Source organism: Hibiscus syriacus, unplaced genomic scaffold (assembly GCF_006381635.1).
Source record: "Hibiscus syriacus cultivar Baekdansim isolate YM2019G1 unplaced genomic scaffold, ASM638163v2 tig00111640_pilon, whole genome shotgun sequence".
NCBI lineage: Eukaryota > Viridiplantae > Streptophyta > Magnoliopsida > Malvales > Malvaceae > Hibiscus > Hibiscus syriacus.
The window spans coordinates 127,520-145,681 of NW_024063142.1; the positions used below are offsets into that span (position 1 = coordinate 127,520).

Consider the following 18,162-nt stretch of genomic DNA (forward strand, 5'->3'; position numbering starts at 1 on the left):
GGTATTTACATATTTTTTAAAAATGAAATCATTTTCATAAATTATTAAAAATAATATTAATATAATTTTAAAATTATGTTAATATTACTTTGAAAATAAATATCACCTTTAAAAAATTGACACAGATTCTTTATTCTCACCCACTTAAAAAAATTCTTTATAAAATCATTAAAAAAAATTATTTTATGATTTAAAATTGTAAATCAAACAAACACTGAAAGGGCTTTGTACAGGCTTGTTCAGCTCAGGATTGAACTTTAATATATTAAAATATTTTGTATTAGTTATTTCTAAAATTAAATAAAAATATCATGTTTAAATTAAAAGCAAAGTTGTCCGGTTTTTAAATGCTGTATCATTTAATCATCTAAACGAACATAAACAAAATTTAATGCTGGAATTATAGATTCAACCAAATGCAATACCTAAACCTGACCTGATTACATTCCCCTTTATTCCAAAATCAATTCAAATTTTAGTGTATAATAGCTTCTTCTCATTCTTGTGTAATTGCAGAAAAGATTTGTAGCTACAACTAAGTGTTGTTGATGAAAGTTCAAATACAACAATTTAGTTTAAGGTAGCTCGAGAACAAGAAATCACCTGGGGAACAAAACCAACGGTGAAGTCGATGGCAATTCAACCCAAACTACTCAATAGCTGCTCCCTAATCCAGATCTCTCCATGAAACAATTCAAAATTCCACCAAATTCAGAGCAAATTAGTTCATCTCTTGGCGCGATATGTGAATTCGTTTCTCACCCCATCATGGAACATGAGCTTTATAATTATACCGAGGTCATCCCTAGTGACAAAAACATCAATAAACGTAACAGATTTGGACCTAACAAAATGGTCCTCCCATCTTCAACGGCATTGACGAATAACACCCTACTGGTTTTTGATCAAACTCGACGGAATCTGAAAGAATAAAAGAAAGAAAGAGAAGGAGATGAAGATCACAATTCAGCGTCGGAGATCAAACAGTAAGTCATCTCTATTAACATTTCGAGAGAGACATAGATGTTGGCATGGTGAACAACTTTGCTAGGTGTCTGCAACTACTAATCACTTAAATAAAAGCAGATAGGTGTAAAGCATGTAAACAAGCTGTTTAACAACCATAGTCTCCACCATATGAATGTTATCAAATGAATCTTCATGCCATACTATATGAATGACAAACCCCAACTAGTTGACCTCCACATGCTTGCCACCATGTTCCCGCCACAAACCTTTACTGAGAATGCTAGGAGCAGCCTCGAAAAGGGACAGAAAGGTGTGCTAAAGGTAGGTTGTGACCGGTCTTAAGTCAGTCATGTGCTATGCTCAGTTATTAAAGTATTAGTCAGGAGCTTGAAAAGGCTTTACTCGGTAAATCTAAGTTCCAACTCATGTTCCTTTAAGAAGTTCCAGATACCAGTCCACCGTGGGGTTCTGTGTCGAGGATGCTTTGGAAATTTGGTAGGAGTCCTCCCACCAAACTGTTGCTTCATTTTAAGGATCAAATCTTAACAAGGGCACTACAATGCAATAGGAGTCCCTAGGGCTATAAATGAACCGAGCTTGAACAAGCAGACCTTTATTCATGTTCTTTTGTTTATTTAATGTTCATTTTAAGCATGTTCGTGTTCGTTTAAAATTTCAAAATTATGTTAGTGTTTGTTTGTTTAATGTTCGCAAATATATTCATTTAGTGTCCACAAACATGTCAATGATTAAACTGTAACTAAACATATTTCCTATTTTTTAGATCTAATAATCAAACATAAATAATCATATTAGAAATAAATAACATAAACATAAATATATTTACGTTTCTTTTATAGGAAAAATATCAACTCCAAATAAACAAGTTTATAAACAAACTAACAAACGACTTAATAAACGAACAAAACACACCTCTGTTCAAACTCATTCGTTCAATTAAACAAACATATTTTTTTGCTTCATGCTCGTTTATTTAGTTAACAAACGAACATAAACAAACAATATACGAACAGTTCACAAGTAGTTAGTCGAACGCTGTCTTCGTTTACAATCTTGAGTTCCTCCCCACATGTTTGTAAAGGGACCCTAGGTATTATTCAGTTAATATTTTAGCTCTGTCCGAGTAATATTTATAATTATTGGAGTAATTTTTAGAATAATTGGCTCCTTTTTCTTAGTAAGGAAAGTTAATTATTTTTAGTATAATTAGCTCCTTTTTCTTATTAAGGAATGCGATCTTTGTAATTAGCCGCATAAGAACAATGGCAGGAGTAATGGCTTTTTTTTTACCAACTATAATGATAAATTACAATAGATGCTCACTTATCCTATTACAATAGGAGACTTATATAGTCTATTAAACCTTACTAAAAAACTAACCAAAGTGTAACTACCTAATAACAACGTAACAAATATTAACTAATTCTATTAACATTCTAACATTTCTTTAATCTTTCCTTTTTCATTTACAAAAATGAAACACGGTAAAATTTCTTGTTTTATTCTCTTGCGGCTAGAGTGAAACTGATCTATCTTATCTCGGAATTGCCATAAGGCTTCGGAAGGTTCCCAACTTCCTTCACTCTCTGGAAGTCCCTTCCACTGAACAAGGTATTCATGCCTTGGTTTATGTCCCACTCGATGAACGACTCTCTCCGCATGGATGGCTTCTACTTCCTTCTCGTAAGAGACCTTTACCCCGACTGACGCTCGGTGTGACTTTCCTCGATCTAGCTCCTCCTCATCCTGATGGTATGGCTTCAACAAACTCACATGGAACACATGAATGAGCCTTGATGGTCGAAGGCAAGTCCAATCTGTAGGCCATGGTGCCTACTCGCTTTAGAACTTTAAACGGCCTCTCGTATCTTTGCACAAGCCCTTTGTGATATGGGTTGTGCAAGATCCCACTTAATTTGGCAAGGACTAGGTTGCCCACCTCAAAATTGATGTCTCGACGCTTTCGATCCGCCCACTTCTTGGTTCGCTTCCCGGCCTTGTGCAAACAAGCTCGAGTAAGTTCATGTTATTCTTGTCATTCCTTGGCAAATTGGTATGTTGTTGGATTCGGCCCTTTGTACCCAATCACAACTGCATTTGGTGTGAGCGTCTGTTGCCCGGTAACAATCTCAAATGGACTTTGATTTGTCGCTTCACTCCTCTGCAAATTGTAGGAAAATTGGGCTATATCCAACAATTTTGGCCAGTCACGTTGCGTGGCACTCACATAGTGTCTCAAGTAGGTCTCTACGAGTGCATTCACTCTCTTGGTTTGCCCATCCGTCTGTGGATGAACACTTGTCGAGAAGTTCAATCTTGATCCCATCAACTTAAACAACTCCTTCCAGAACCTCCCAGTAAACCTTTTGTCCCGATCACTGATAATCGTCTTTGGAACACCCCAGTACTTCACCACGTGCTTAAGAACAAGACGAGCGGCCTCCTCGGCTGGGCATACTTTGGATGCTGGGATAAAGGTTCCATACTTGGAAAATCTATCAATCAGTACCATGATGCTAGAAAATCCATCGGTAACCGGCAAACCGACAATAAAATCCATGGAAAGACTTTCCCATGGTCTTTCAGGGATTGGCAGTGGCTGCAACAATCCAACTCTCTCCAAGGTGGATGAGTCAGCTCAATTGGGTCTTCTAGAAGGCCCAAAACGTGGCAAAGATACAAAAAACTCAATATCCTTAACTAGATTACTAAAATACACAGGTGCAGAAGAAGGCGACTGAATCCAATCAACAACTGTTTTGCAGAATTTTGAGTTAAATAGTGATGGCTCTGTCGTGCATTTATCATTTCTGATCTTATTTGGAATCATCTACTACCAGTTTGACGTTTTGTTTGTGAGAGTTCGGTAGTGACACTATTTTCTCCCGCTGCTTGGAATTCGTTGGTGCTATTGTGACTGTTTCCAGCGCTGTTAATGATCATATCCATCTGTTATTCTCTTGTCGCTCTTGTTGTTGATGAAGCATTTGCCATCACTGCTGCAAAATTGCTCTCAGATATCTTGTCTGTTTTCGGGTTCATTGGGTCTCTAATTGTTTGTTATCTTCGTCGATTCACCAGTCGAACTTCCTCTATTTCATATCAGAGTCTCAGATCTGAATCTGGTTTCTTGAACGCCAGTTGGTTGTTCATTAGCAGTGTTACAAATTTGATGATTCGCTACATCAGAGTTTCATCGTCATCGCTTCATGTTTTCTAGCGATTGTTGCAATTCTACAATGAGATGTGTTGAGTCTGTTTTTCGGGTTCTATCTAAATGCATGCTACCCCTCCTCTATCATTCGTGTTTGATTACTGATTCATGTCTCAGTCACTATCATTTCTTAGTTTTAGATGGTAATTGATTTGGAATATCAGTTGTTGTCTGTCTACTGCTTATGCTTTATTGAGATTAGTTTTGTGTTGGTGATTCACAATTGGTTAATCAAAACTGTTTTGGTGATTGGATTCTTGCATTTGAGAAGTTATTCAAGTAAGAAATCAAAGTTAACGTGAATTTGAGCAGAGTAGCGACACGTGAGAATTATGATGTAGTGATTTAGTTGTTGCTTAGACGTGCATACTCCTCCTTCTGAGTCTTGTTCTGTTGACTTTTACTGAATTGGTTACTGCTGATGGTCGGCTGAATACTTGTTCAATGGTATGAGTGAGTTAATTTGGTTGAGAACAATGGTATTGTTTTGGTGATCTCTTCAATAGTCATTGTCTGTTTAAAAACAGCTTATTGTTGTGGTATCTTTTCATCATTTGTTACTTTTTCTCCAAAGAAATCATGGGACTTGAAAGCTTCACAGAAAATCTACAGGCATATTGGGTAAAAGGATGAAGAATGAAGAAAAGAAAGGTGAATAAAGTAGAACGAAGGGAAGCATCTCACTTTCGATTCTCGTCTAAAGTAGAACGAAGGGAAGCATCGCATTTTCGATACTCGTCTAAAGTAGAACGAAGGGAATCATAGCACTTTCGATTCTCGATGAATCACCCAAGTAAAAGGAAGATTTTTTTTTAAGAACTTTAGATGAAAGAGTGAAGAACGAAAGACAAAATGGTGAATGAAGAGAAATCATGTGTTTTGGTCAAGAGTCAACTACAAAGATCAAGTAGGATGAAGAAGTAGGGTGAATGTTAGAATGTTAATAGAATTAGTTAATATTCAATAGACTATATAAGTCTCCTATTGTGATAGGCTAAGTGAGCATCTATTGTAATTCATCTCTATAGTTAGTAAAAAAAAACTCATCACCCCCCATTTGTTTGTTATCACCTATTACCTTTCTCTTCTTCATTAAGTATTGCCGTTCAACAATGCCCGACCTCTGTGCCGGAGCATCAAGATTTCATCAAGAAATCATAATGGGGAAAAAACCTTTGGTTCATTTTAAGTAGATAGGTAGAGAAGGTTAATGGCATACCTTCACATGATGAGGCATGATCTTGATATCACACGGTGCATGAAGCCACGTCTCAGGTGAGTAGAACAAAAAATTCTCTGGTCTACTAGTGTACACATCAGCATATTGATGGATGTGATAAGCAAAAGCAGATTCTTGACCTTTGTCAGTGAGGAAGGTGGCCCCAAAATATGTATTGAACATTCTCTTCATTGTACTGCGTGCTTTCTGCCTTTCTTCGTTTAATTCATCCATAAGTAACTTGTATGCTTCACTTCTCTTATTACTGGGTACAATTGCATGTAATCTCCCAAGAAGTTCCTGTAGTATATGAAATTTTGCCTGCATCGACGAGAGATTTTTGAAGGATAAATTTCTATTTTTGAGTTCTCACATTGAAGACAAAAAGCAACGCAACTTTGCAAGGAATAGAATGGTCAACAGAATTTAGATATTTGAAGGTAAAGACATGCTCCAGAGATTTGAAAGCATCAAAATTCAGCACAAAAGGAGAGATGGCAACAAAGCAGCCTACAAGCTCGCTCAATTCAGAATGAATATTTAAGACAACCTATACTGGATAGAAGAGTAACCCCATGTATTCATACAAAGATACAAAAGAATAACTAAAAAGGGTTAATAGATGTAAGTATTCGACATTGTAGTCCATTCAACTCGATCAACCTTCGAGTTTCCATATAACTAAATAAGGAAGCCAACCCCATTTCACAATATCAAATAAACATAAGAGAGTGATAATAAAAAGATCCAAATATCACAGAGGTAGAAATATATACCTGCTCAAATCGATATCTATCATCATTCTGTATGTGTATTTCATTCTGCAATCAAACACAACCCAAAGATTTTGTCTAGTAAAACACCACAAACACACAAAGACAAGAACTAAGAACGCAAGGAGGCATACTTCTAGTTCATGGATGATAGCAGCAGTCCGCCAACCAGCCTTTGAAGGGCCCCTCAAGTCACTAAATAGGTGATCACCAAAGTATATCACCTAATAAAGAAAACCATAGCAGTGAAATACTCCCATCAGCAAGAACTTACCACAATCTAATTACACGTGATTGAACACACTTGAAAAAAGATAGTATAAAATGAGAATTACCTCTGGGCCATTCCATTTAGTGATTTGGAGAAAAGATTTCAGGGATCCATGGTAATATATTTTATTTTTGAAGAATTTATCCACTTTCGTAAAAGCTAGAGTATCCTTCTCTATGTCATAGCAGCTGCAATTATAGTTCCAGGAGACTGATCAATATATATGAATCAGAAATGCATCCAATCGTTATTAGCATGAGCAAAAAAATGCCAAGGCATAAAACTAAAATAAAAGATAAGAATAAACTAATGCAGCAAAGAAAATCAACTTTCTTAATCCTGCTTCCACATTTCTATTTTTAAGCAATTCACGAAACTTTCATCTTCAGGAGCAGAACTCTTTTTTGAGTCTCAGCACCCATAAATTTTAGAACACTTGATCAATTTTCTCCATGATATTGTAGAAGGTCAAGTTTGTGTCCAAGTTTATGATGGTTATTTACTTATTTAAAAGCTAGTTTTCAATGGGTATCTATGTCGGATGGGTTAAAAAATATTTTAAGTGTATTTTGATAGACACTCCCTCACCTACTTGGTATCAGATGGCAAACTAACTCTTTGATTCACACCAATTTTTCACATTATAATCTAATTTTTATCACATGCTTTACCAACTCATACCATTGTAGCAGTGGTGGCTAAATTAGTTCAATTATACTATCTCGCATCATTGCAGCAGAAAAGAAAAAACAAAAAACAAATCACCTCCATTACGAACCATGTTAAATAAAAACGTGGAGAACATAAAAAGTTGAAGATGCAAACCGGAAAGGATGCTCAGAAATATAAAAACCGGGCTTATTGGCTTTTGCAATTACAACATCAAAAAGCTCCCTCCATGAATCTTTGTTATCCGTTGAATCCTAGAAACATGTCGAACTTAGCAATTTAAAGCATACGAACATGCCGAAACATTATTAAAGATTAAAAAGCAATTCACATTACACAACTTCCATTCATCCACCTGAGTTATTTGAGTGAATTGCACCAGACACCCCCAACTATGGCTTAGATTCTAAATTGGTCCACAAGCTTCAAAACCATATAATCGAGTCTTGAAACTATCACTATTGTTTCAATCAGGTCCTTTCGTCAATCTAATAGTTATCATGGATGCTAAATGCTAATTTAGATTTGACGCAGAGCATATATAGAACACGTGGATCAAATTTTAAATTGTGTGCACAAGTTGCATAGACAACTTGAGTTCGATGTTTTAAAAGCAAAGAAATAAGGAAATAGCCCATTTAATCGTAATGACACGATCTGTTTTTTCAAAACGTCAAATCCAAATGTCCATGCAACATTTGCACGTTGTTAAAAATTTGATCCACATATTTTGAATATGCACTGCATCATATCCTATCTAACATTTAATAATTGAGGGACCAACCGGGACTTCCTGGTTTGCTCACTTGGACGCCAGCATCAAGGATAGGCTTCCACAGTGAACCTAAGAGGAGTGTTTCTTCAATTCTACCACCGACTACAGTAAATCAGTTCTGAGCTTGGGTTCTTTCTCTTTAAATCGAACGACATCAGTTCGACTTATAATGTATTCTCCTTCGGTGGCCGCTGGTTCATCTTGGATCCAAGGTAGGTAGGTTCCGAGGTTATAAAAGACCTTCTCACCTTTGGGTTTTGCCAACGGAGAGGCCAGATTTCGGTTAATGGTTCTGCCCGAGAATTCTGGCTCAAAGATGAAGGGTAGGAGGCGACAACGAATTACCCAATCACAGCCACAAAATTGTGAACGTATCCAAACACTCGCTGAGGGCCATGATTGGCGGAATACACCTGTTGAGAAGGAAATTGTTAATGGTGGTAATCAGAAGCAGTTGTCGAGTGGTGGAGATAAAAGGGGTCAGTTTAAGTCAAGATCAAGTGGGGAAATGCATTCAAAGGGGTATTCCGATGAAAAGTCGTCTGAAGAAGCAAGAAGGAGGAGAATCGAGTCTCACAATTGGTGGAAGGAAGGCCAATCGAAAATCCGTAATGGGTACAGAAGTGGTTGCTACACGTTATTTATCGAAAATTTACAAGAGAAGATCCATTGAAAGAGGTTTGGATCTTTTCTTTGCATCCACGGTCCGGTTATTGATGCTTTCATTCCAAATAAAAGAAATTCAAAAGGCGTTCGTTTTGGGTTCATCCGTTTTGCAAAAATCGAAGAAGCAAGGAAAGCAATTTCAGAAATGAATGGCTCCTATATGACGGAAGCAAAATTAGTGTTTCTTTGGCTAAATTTAAACCTCGACATTTTTTTTGGAGAAAGTCCTCTACAACTATTCACCATAAGTCGGGGATGGAAGTTGTTTCGAGGAATATTCTTAGTGAAGTTGAAGGTGTTATGGATGAGGATAAACTTCACGTGTTGAGTAAATGTCTAGTGGGTTGGTGCTAGGACTTTATCAAAATCGGTAATCTCGCTAGTTAAATGCAAGCCAATGGACTCACTGGTTTCTCATTGATGAGAGCTGCTGGAAATGCAGTACTTATGACTTTTGAAGACTCTTTTTCATTGAGAAGTGTGAAGAATGATGAATCACAGATTCTCGCTAAGTGGTTCTCCAGAGTTGAAGCCTGTTCAGAAAGTATGGTGGTGGAATATTGTCGAGTGTGGTTAGTTTGCGAGGGAGTTCCTTTTCACGCTTGGAATTGGAATACTTTCAAAAACATTGCAGACAAGTGGGGTAATTTATTAGCAATCGACGAAAGCTGTCAATCACCATCATCTTTTGATCGGACAAAAATTCAAATCCTCACAAAGGCAAATTTGAGAATTGACGAGTCGTTGGAGTTGAAGGTTGGTGCTAACTCATTCAAAATCATGGTGCATGAAATTGAGCCTTCCTTCAAACCAAATTTTTGGGTCCCCGACAAAGTCGATAACCATTAGATCTCTTTTCTTCAATTGGGGATTTGATTTTCTTTTTTTTTATATAGGAATTGAAAACCTCGTTAAAAACCCCCTTCTTGATTAAAGGAGCTTGTAGAGAAGCTCCTTAATCAGAGGAAGGAGGAAAAGAGTGCCTTAAGATTTCATTAAACATAAGAAATTACAAAAGATACAATCCTAGAGCCACCCCCAACATAGACAAAACACCAAAAACAACCGAATACAACCTTCAACCACAACACTAACAACCTAATCATCTCAGCTACAACAACAACTTTCATATGACTAACCAGACTAAAAGCTAAACTTGGCCCGAAATACAACATAACACAATACAACTATAATAAAGGCCAAAAATACCAGCTGACACAATCCATAGAAGCCAAATTCAAACACCAAAGCCATGAGCTTCCACACGATAAGAGTTGAACAAAACAAACTTCGAAAAAACTTTATATGCCCTTCTGCCACTATTGCTCGACTTCATATCGAAGACCCTCCAAACCTCTAACTCCCTAGTCAAAAATCATATTCTAGTCCCCTAAAAACTATTCAGTACTTAATGATTCTGTCAATACTTCCACTTCTATAATGTTCTGAAATAAAAAACACTTGTGAGCCTTTAGACTCAAACCCAAATCATTCCCGATCTGTAAGGAATCTTTCGCTTCCTTCTTTTGAGACTGCCACCTTGCTCGAAAACCAGAATCATATAGGAATCTACCTTCAAGTTCAGGTCATTCATCCTCGCGTTGCACCTGGCTCTGGTAATTCTTGCTATGGCAGTCTTGGAGAGAGCTGAAATTATTGTTTTTCCCCTTCTTTGCTCTCCGGAATTTGATTTTCTTTAATGGTTGCAGGTGTTGGTTTTCTTTTGTGTTTTGTTCTTTTGCGCTGCTTTGTTCCTTTTTGCTGGAGGTGTAAATTAGAAACAGGATAATTGTCGATGGGATTTTCTGGTTGAGGAAGTGAGAGTTTTAGGTGTTTCTGGTTTGTTGTAATGGTGTACTTCTCCATTGGAGAATATTCGGTGTTTCCATATGTATTCGATACTATTATTAATAAATTATAAGGTACTCTTTTCTTTCTTCCAATGTTCGTTAACATACTTCTTAGTATGTGGACGAATACAACGGGAGTTTTTAATGAGGCCACCAACTTCTATCAAAAAAAATTGAGGGATCAATTAGAATGTGTTGAAGTTTGGGGACCAATTTAGAATTTGGGGATGAGTAATGCAATTCACCCAAGTTATTTTGACTAAACATATCATGTATTTTAAAAGGTCCTCCTTACAATTTGATAAATAATTGTTCGAATATTTCTATGAAATAATGATGAGAATGATGAAGCATCAACAAGAAGTTCATGAAACCAATGTAAAATATGAGGGTAGAATCATCAATCACAGTTGAGTGACTTCCACAGATGATATGATTGAATATATTTAAAGAATATTTCATTAACTATATCTTCTCTACCTTTAGAAAGAATAAGCACTAAATCACAATTTCAAACAAAAAGGGGATGGATAGCAAATTGCTTCAAAAATGAGCCAAAAGCAATACATAATTTATGTGCAATAAATATGAATCACCCATCAAGATGAATAAGAACTACGCAATAAGAAGGCATCAGTACTACTGCAATGTATACCTCCAACAAAAACTGCATCCCGCCATCCACAAAGTAATACGGTGAGTTTGTTAGCAAGAAAACTTTCTTCCCCTTTTCCTTTAACATCCTAAGAAAGTGTAATAACTGGCCCTGAAACATACACCAAAATTAGCATTCCCAGGAGGAATGAACAGATTTCACACGACACACCAAACTTTACAAAAGTCTTTCTTTTAAACAAAAAGGCACTCAAACTTGAACAGAACTAAAACATAAATAGTTAGAACTTACATTTTTTACTACATAAATAGTTAGAACTTACATTTTTTACTAGATATCGACGAGGATCAGAAAGAATTCCTCTATGCATCAAACCACTTTGATGAACATGCTGAATTGCACGATTGACATCTTCATATATATAGCAGGCATCGAATTCTAGTTTAGCATCGACGAAATATTGCACAATATCAGCAATGAGACATGCCTAAGAAGATCATGAAAGGAAAAAAATCAGGAACTTAAAAATAGAACAAAAATATGCACTCATCATAAAAACAAATAGTCCAAGAATGGGCTAACAAAATTATAAAACCCGCTAATGCAATTTAACAAGCCTAAAATATGCACCATCCATATCAGTGTCTACAAGTGGATTTGCAAATTGACAGGAAATTTTGACATTTATTAGATATATTGAAAAGAGAACTTGTTCGATTACTTCATCAGGATTTCAGCCAAACAACACTATCTGACTATAATGCTCTGACAAACACTAATTAAATGCGACTGACAACTTTGAAAGCCTACATCTTTTATTATTTAGCCATACATGTACAACATTGTTATACATATAAACAATGCAATCACTGAAACTGACCTCACTAAAGCAGAAAAAGTCCATCAAGCCCACAAGACGGCGTGCCTGGTCACGGCCAATATGTCTTGTGCCATATATCTCTTCTATTTCTTTCTCACTAAGCTGCATTATAAGTTGCAAAATGAGAAGCAGGATAGTTCATATAGATATGTAGAAATTTCCCAACAAATGCACATTATACAAACTGATAAGAAGCCTCAGGCTATCGCTCTTGGTCATTAATAAAAATGACTAGTGTTGTTACAAGTTTTAAGAAACTTTAGAGTCACATCTTACCAGGTGTCAAAACCACTCATGTCAAACATGGAAACTTTTCTCTAATATTTTCCTCTCTCCCTTTATTGCCAATCATACTCCACTACTTTATCTTGGTAATAAATAACTCATAACAATCATCAATGCATTGCACAATAAGCAGAACAGCCATGTCACTGGAAATAATTAATAGTACCTGGCGATGACCATAGAAGCATCCCTCTGGCTCTATGGAACCAAAAAAATCCAACTTCAAGAGACATCCATGCTTCCTATCATAGTACAATCCTCTAATGGGAAAGGATGGGTCATATTTAAAACTCATACAAACCTCTGGATACTTAAACTGCAAGAAACCGACAGATAACGATTTGCCAATACCAACAATAAGCCACACCGCAAAAACATCAATTACATAGCTGCATTATAATATCACTTAAATGCTAACCTCATTGACCATATGCTCCTTTGCGAGATCATATATCAAACTTTGCAAGTTCGCAGAGTAATGTACCAATGTAAAATCATAATCAAATCCGTATACTTGAATAAGATCCAGTCTAATACCCCTATTCACATATATACCTACATCAACATTCAACACCAAAAAGATCATTTTGAATGCTATAGGCTTATATACAGTATTCGCAAATCTGCTAAAATAGATTCAAATTAAACAAAAGGGAGCAGAACATAATTGAACCTTCAGGATTCATCTTGGGCATAGCCTTGAGTGCTTCTGGAATCTCAAGGAATCTCTGTTTGGCAGCATCAAACTCCCTCCGTATCTTGTCAATGTCATCATTAACCTCCGAAGTGTCTGCTTCTGCACGCTTTATTTGTTCCTCAAACTTGGATACTGTTTGCTTGTAGCAACGAACATTTGCGCCAAATCCTTTTTTTTTTTTGCAAGAACAATAATAAAAATCTCAAATAATCAACAACTCGCTATTTGAAAGATTTAAAAAAACAAAAACAGAAATATATAAAACTTGAAAGTCCAAATTTACAGAATTTTTTTAAAAGGAAAAAAATCAATCCGTGAACACAAACTAAAAGAGAAGGGGAGAAACCTATGTGAACTCCAGAAGAAGAAAATAACGCTCTCTGCAAGATACATGGAAAGTTAATCATTATTGCTATTAGTTTTATAAATATGAAAACAGATTCATAGACAGAGAGAGAGAGAGAGAGAGAGAGAGAGAGAGAGAGAGAGAGAGAGAGAGGAACATACGTTGATAGAAGAGCAAAGAGGAAGAAGCCTGCGAAAGCAAGCCATGAAAGTGAAGGAACGGAACTCAACTGAGCTTACGACAAGATTGGAAAATGGAAAATAGCAGATTTATTATTTTTCTGTTGAATTTCAGTGGTATAAAGAAAAATACGGGAAAATTGAACACGGTGAAGGAGCATTCCAGTTCCCAACTCCAAAGCCGCCTCTTCCGGTTTGCTCTTATTTGGTTTAGTAAATAGTTCAGTATTCTCGTCTATTAGTAATTCCTGAGCCCAAAAGAAATACAAAATTTGATTCAAATATGTCCACCTAGTACTTACATGTAAGTATGCGTATTTAGTTCATATTTATTTTGATTTAAGTTCAAATATATGATTAATTTATTTATATCTTATAATAATTAAGTTTTTAATTATTAATATATTACAAAGCCCAACTGAAATTGTTGAATATATTACAAATCTCGATCCTTGGATGATTATATTCAACAAAAATATATACCATGAATAAAACAATTAATAGATTAACAATATATGATTTTATATATCACCAAAGAATCAAATGATAATATATCATTAATTATAAATTAAAATAATATTTAAAACAATTATGGTGACTTGTCATCATCTATTTTATTATTATATACCATGATGATTCAAATATTAATCATTTAGTTTTTATATTATTTATATGCTTGGAAATAGTTAACAAATTGTCTAATTATTAATGTTTATTAATACACCTCAAGGACCTTGCAAATATAATGTTGTTTTTAACGGAGGAAAGTCAAAACCATAATGCTTTGAGTAACTGTCTCACACTTGGACCAGAGTGCAGGGCATCTGATGTTCTTGAGCACTATACAACTCCTGTTCTGCTCTTTGTAACTTTCCCATTTGGCAGACAGGTGATTCAAAACACCCAAATAAAAAGCATAAAACAGTAAAACTGACATTTACATTCAAACCCCATAAACCATATAAACTTGTTTTGATCATTATCTTGGACCGGAGAGTTCCATGGCATAGTAGTCCAAAGAATACTCATCATCTTCATCCTCATCCACGCCTGTGCCCAGCATGTTGCCATCATGTTTCGATCCCATGGAAGGGTTTGGCATGCTTTTGCTACTGAAGTTCATGGTGGGATTACTATGATTATGCGATGCTGCCCATTTCTCAGCAAGTCCGTCACCTTCCAGCATCCGGACAACTTCTGACATTTTAGGCCGGTGGGCCGGAAGGTATTGAGTGCATAGTAAAGCCACTTGGAGCATCTCTCCTACTTCAATCCTGTCATAGTTGCTCCCTAGCTCTCTGTCCTCTAATACTTCCACTTTCTTTTCTTGCTGAATTTTCTTCACCTGTCGCAACAAATTCCATCAGTTTTCTCATGCATGAATGTATGTACGTGAAAAGGACTTATGATGGAAAGCAATAGCTTAGCTTGTTATATAGTGGTTAGGAAACTAACCCACTCAAGCATTGCTCCTTTCTGACCAACTGTTTTTCCAAACTCCAGAGCCCTCATTCCAGTAATAAGCTCTATCAAGAGAATGCCGAACCCGAACACGTCAGTTTTCTCCGAAGACTGGCCGGTTGAGAGGTACTCTGGTGCAATATGCCCAACAGTGCCACGGACAGCAGTGGTCACATGGGAATCAGCATGATCAAGGAGCTTTGCAAGGCCAAAATCACAAACAATGGCTTCACAGTAATCATCCAGAAGGATGTTAGCAGCCTTCACGTCCCTGTGAATTATCTTTGGGTCACATTGCTCATGTAGATACAGAAGCGCCCTCGCTGCTCCAATCGCAATCCTCTTCCTTGTATTCCAGTCTAGTGCTGGTCTTCCTGCCAAACCCCATTTCATTTACATTAAGAGATATGCTAAATTATACTCAAAAAACAACCTGCATATTCAATAACAACACTTTCTCTTTTAAAAATAGTTTAGGTCTGTGTGCAAACCTCTAAGCCTGGATGCAACACTGCCATTAGACATGTAAGGGTAGACAAGAAGTCTCTCATTAGAGGTAGCACAATATCCAATTAAACGAAGCAAATTACGGTGAACCGCCAAGCTGATCATCTCCAACTCAGTCCTGAATTGAGACTCCCCAAAACTTCCTGTCAAGTCTTTCAGCCGCTTCACCGCCACAAGAGTACTGTCTCCTAACTTCCCCTTGTAGACGTTGCCGAAACCTCCGGAGCCTAGCAAATTCTTGGAGTTGAAGTTGTTTGTAGCAAGCTGGAGTTCCCTGAAAGTGAAGATTCTGAGGTTACCTAGTTTTGCGATGCCCTCTTCTTGTTTATCTGCAACAAAAGTGTGACAACATTAAATCACATTGAATAAAAGAATAACTTTAACATCATTTTGTTGTTGTCACTGACCATTAATATTCAGAACTGTAAGCTTTCTGCGTTTCTTTCTGTGCCAAAGTAGAGCAAATGCTAGAAGAATGAGTGAGGCAAAGCTGAGGCTGATTCCTAGCGCAATTGCTAACTTCTTGGATTTTTGTTCCCCTGATACATACGACAAAAAAGCAATACACACACACACACACACACACCCATACATATACCATTAATCAATAGTGTGAAAATATTAGTGGAGAGTTACAAGGAGGTTTGAAGGGATTTACCATTTGAGGAGCCAAGGGATGAAAGAGTAACAGCATTGGCTGATCCAGAGCAAACTTCACTGGAGCTGCTTCCACAAATCAATGGATTTCCCATAATACTACCACAGATTTGTAAAAATGGAAAGTTCAGAAGTAAATCATTATAGTAACTGATAAGAAATAGTTGTAGCACAGAAATTATACTTGAAAGTTTTGGTAGGGAACTGGGGTACAGGTCCTGTGAGATTGTTAAAAGACATGTCCCTGAAACACCAAGAATCAGGCTTTAAAATAGATACACGGTACAGGGATAAGAAAGAGATTGGGAAAAAGGAAAGAAATTCAAACTCACAAGAAATAAAGTTGAGGGGTTTTTGCCAAAGATGAAGGAAATGGCCCAGACAAACTATTGTTGTTCAGCCTCCTGCCCTCATTACAAGACAAATACAGTATCTCAGATTTCATAAACACTGTCACAGGACAAAGATATCACAAACAGAATTTGCAAAAAAATGAAACCACATAATTTCTATGTAAATTTTGTTACTATAATATAACACCCCCTCCATAAAGCAACCACCTTTTTTCTTTTTTCATCTTTACTTTTCTCAGCATCCAAACATGAAACAAAGAACTAATCGGTGAAATACTTACAGGTATTGCAAACTATTTAACTGTCCAAATGACCCTGGAATTGGACCGGAAAATAGGTTGTTAGAAAGATCCAAAGTCTGCAGTTTTAGAAGAGTCCCTAGCTGGGGTGGGATTTCACCAGATAAGTTATTGTTTTGCAACAACCTTGAAATTCAACCAGCAATTTCAAACATAAAACAAAACATCAGGATCAAATATACAAATAGGCTTTTTCGAATGAAACCAAACACAAGGAATACAAGATACTGGTCTTCTTCTTACACTTGGCGAAGATTGGTGAGATTTCCTATTGCCCCAGACAAAGTTCCTGATAAAGACTGGCTTGGAGCACCCCTGAAAGAAACAAATAACATTATATACAACCTAAATTTACAATGTTTTCAAAACAAGCGTGCATTTGAAAACAGTATACACACACAAAGAGAGGAACTGACAGGGCCGTAACAAGGTTTTCAGAAGAGCAAGTGATCATAGCCCAACTACAAGGATCGACAGAGTATTCATCCCAGTTGTTCAACGCCCCATGCGGATCATTCAGTTCTCTCCTTATACTTATCAATGCTTCCACTGTATTCCACCATGAAACAATACTTAAAAAAAAAACACTTCAACACAAGCCAATGAATTTCAGAAGTTTGTAATGCTTTCCTTTACCTTCATGGTTACGAGGCTCGTAAGACAAAGAAACGGCGGCAGAAGATAGAAAGAAGAAGAAGAAGAAAAGAGTGAAAATACTCATTTTCATGACTCAATGATAGTAATGGTAGTAAAAGAAGATCAATCTCTCTGGTTTTGGACTATAGGTTTTAACTTTGAAGACAAACCCAAAATGAAAAATGGAAACTTTATCTTTCATATGTCTGGCTCTTTCCTTTCTTGGGTTCTTAAAAGGAGCCCCTCACTCTTTTTCTCAGACTCCACACATCTTTTGAAAGAAACGACACTTTAATCATCTACTATCAAAGACCAAAGTCTCACTTTCTCTCTATATAACATGAAGGGAAATTCCAAAAACTAAAAAAACTCCATTTTTGTATGTAGCAGAAACCAAAAGAGACGTCATTTAAAAATCGTACCCATTGCTTTTCCTTTTTTAGCTTGGTTTTTTGACGCCGTCTATGTTTTGCTTTAGCAATAGCCTACTAGTGATAATCGCACCACATTCATCATTATGTGCATGCTTTTCATCTTCAAAAGAATTTATATTCCTCCCAACCCTGAAAACTATGTTTCACCCATGTTTATCTCAACTCTATATTAGTAATCATTAACACTCTCTCCTAAAGTCAAATCTTAATCAATTGATTTCTAAAATATACACATTTTTTAATTGAATTTATAGTTTTGATATTCCTGACATCTATTTACAGCAATTAAGTATATTATTAGACGTTTGTTAGGTATAGAAGCAAAAAGAATAAAGGGGGAAAGAAAAGTGGTGAATGATGGGTTCCATGTGGAAGAATAAAAAGA

The 18,162-nt window shown here is 36.4% G+C and overlaps 2 protein-coding genes across 5 annotated transcripts; both read right to left on the reverse strand.

The window, feature by feature from the left end:
* Window positions 1-426: 426 nt before the first annotated feature.
* LOC120166627 (5'-nucleotidase domain-containing protein DDB_G0275467-like) lies at window positions 427-13,643 on the reverse strand. Of its 2 annotated transcripts, none has more exons than XM_039175863.1 (14): window positions 13,413-13,643; window positions 13,252-13,285; window positions 12,882-13,073; window positions 12,627-12,763; window positions 12,375-12,524; window positions 11,924-12,025; window positions 11,366-11,530; window positions 11,083-11,193; window positions 7,293-7,390; window positions 6,532-6,655; window positions 6,331-6,420; window positions 6,200-6,244; window positions 5,424-5,744; window positions 427-921 (listed from the first exon to the last, which is right to left on the reverse strand). In XM_039175863.1, exons 1-14 carry the CDS (start codon window positions 13,455-13,457, stop codon window positions 892-894), a joined length of 1,644 nt encoding a protein of 547 aa, XP_039031794.1. In that variant the 5' UTR covers window positions 13,458-13,643; the 3' UTR covers window positions 427-891. The 2 variants fall into 2 exon arrangements, with proteins under 2 accessions (XP_039031794.1, XP_039031793.1); XM_039175862.1 differs by having other exon boundaries at window positions 12,882-13,079.
* Window positions 13,644-14,172: 529 nt separating this feature from the next.
* Window positions 14,173-17,765, reverse strand: LOC120166583 (probable LRR receptor-like serine/threonine-protein kinase At4g30520). Of its 3 annotated transcripts, none has more exons than XM_039175818.1 (11): window positions 17,344-17,765; window positions 17,106-17,256; window positions 16,951-17,022; window positions 16,690-16,833; window positions 16,388-16,459; window positions 16,240-16,299; window positions 16,057-16,154; window positions 15,806-15,937; window positions 15,383-15,727; window positions 14,886-15,265; window positions 14,173-14,775 (listed from the first exon to the last, which is right to left on the reverse strand). In XM_039175818.1, the coding sequence occupies exons 1-11, from the start codon at window positions 17,432-17,434 to the stop codon at window positions 14,410-14,412; spliced, it is 1,911 nt and encodes a 636-aa protein (XP_039031749.1). In that variant the 5' UTR covers window positions 17,435-17,765; the 3' UTR covers window positions 14,173-14,409. The 3 variants fall into 3 exon arrangements, with proteins under 3 accessions (XP_039031749.1, XP_039031750.1, XP_039031751.1); XM_039175819.1 differs by having other exon boundaries at window positions 17,124-17,256; window positions 17,344-17,764; XM_039175820.1 differs by lacking the exon at window positions 15,806-15,937.
* Between the last annotated feature and the right edge of the window lie 397 nt (window positions 17,766-18,162).

Coding starts and splice junctions, on each gene's coding strand:
- LOC120166627 (XM_039175862.1), bottom strand. CDS start 13,457: ATGGCTTGCTTTCGCAGGCTTCTTCCTCTTTGCTCTTCTATCAAC. Junction 11,194..11,365: donor GTCGATATCTAGTAAAAAAT/GTAAGTTCTAAC, acceptor TGTATGTTTCAG/GGCCAGTTATTACACTTTCT. Junction 6,421..6,531: donor CTAAATGGAATGGCCCAGAG/GTAATTCTCATT, acceptor TTTCTTTATTAG/GTGATATACTTTGGTGATCA.
- LOC120166583 (XM_039175818.1), bottom strand. CDS start 17,434: ATGAAAATGAGTATTTTCACTCTTTTCTTCTTCTTCTTCTTTCTATCT. Junction 16,300..16,387: donor ACCCCTCAACTTTATTTCTT/GTGAGTTTGAAT, acceptor TTGGTGTTTCAG/GGACATGTCTTTTAACAATC. Junction 15,938..16,056: donor ATCCCTTGGCTCCTCAAATG/GTAAATCCCTTC, acceptor CGTATGTATCAG/GGGAACAAAAATCCAAGAAG.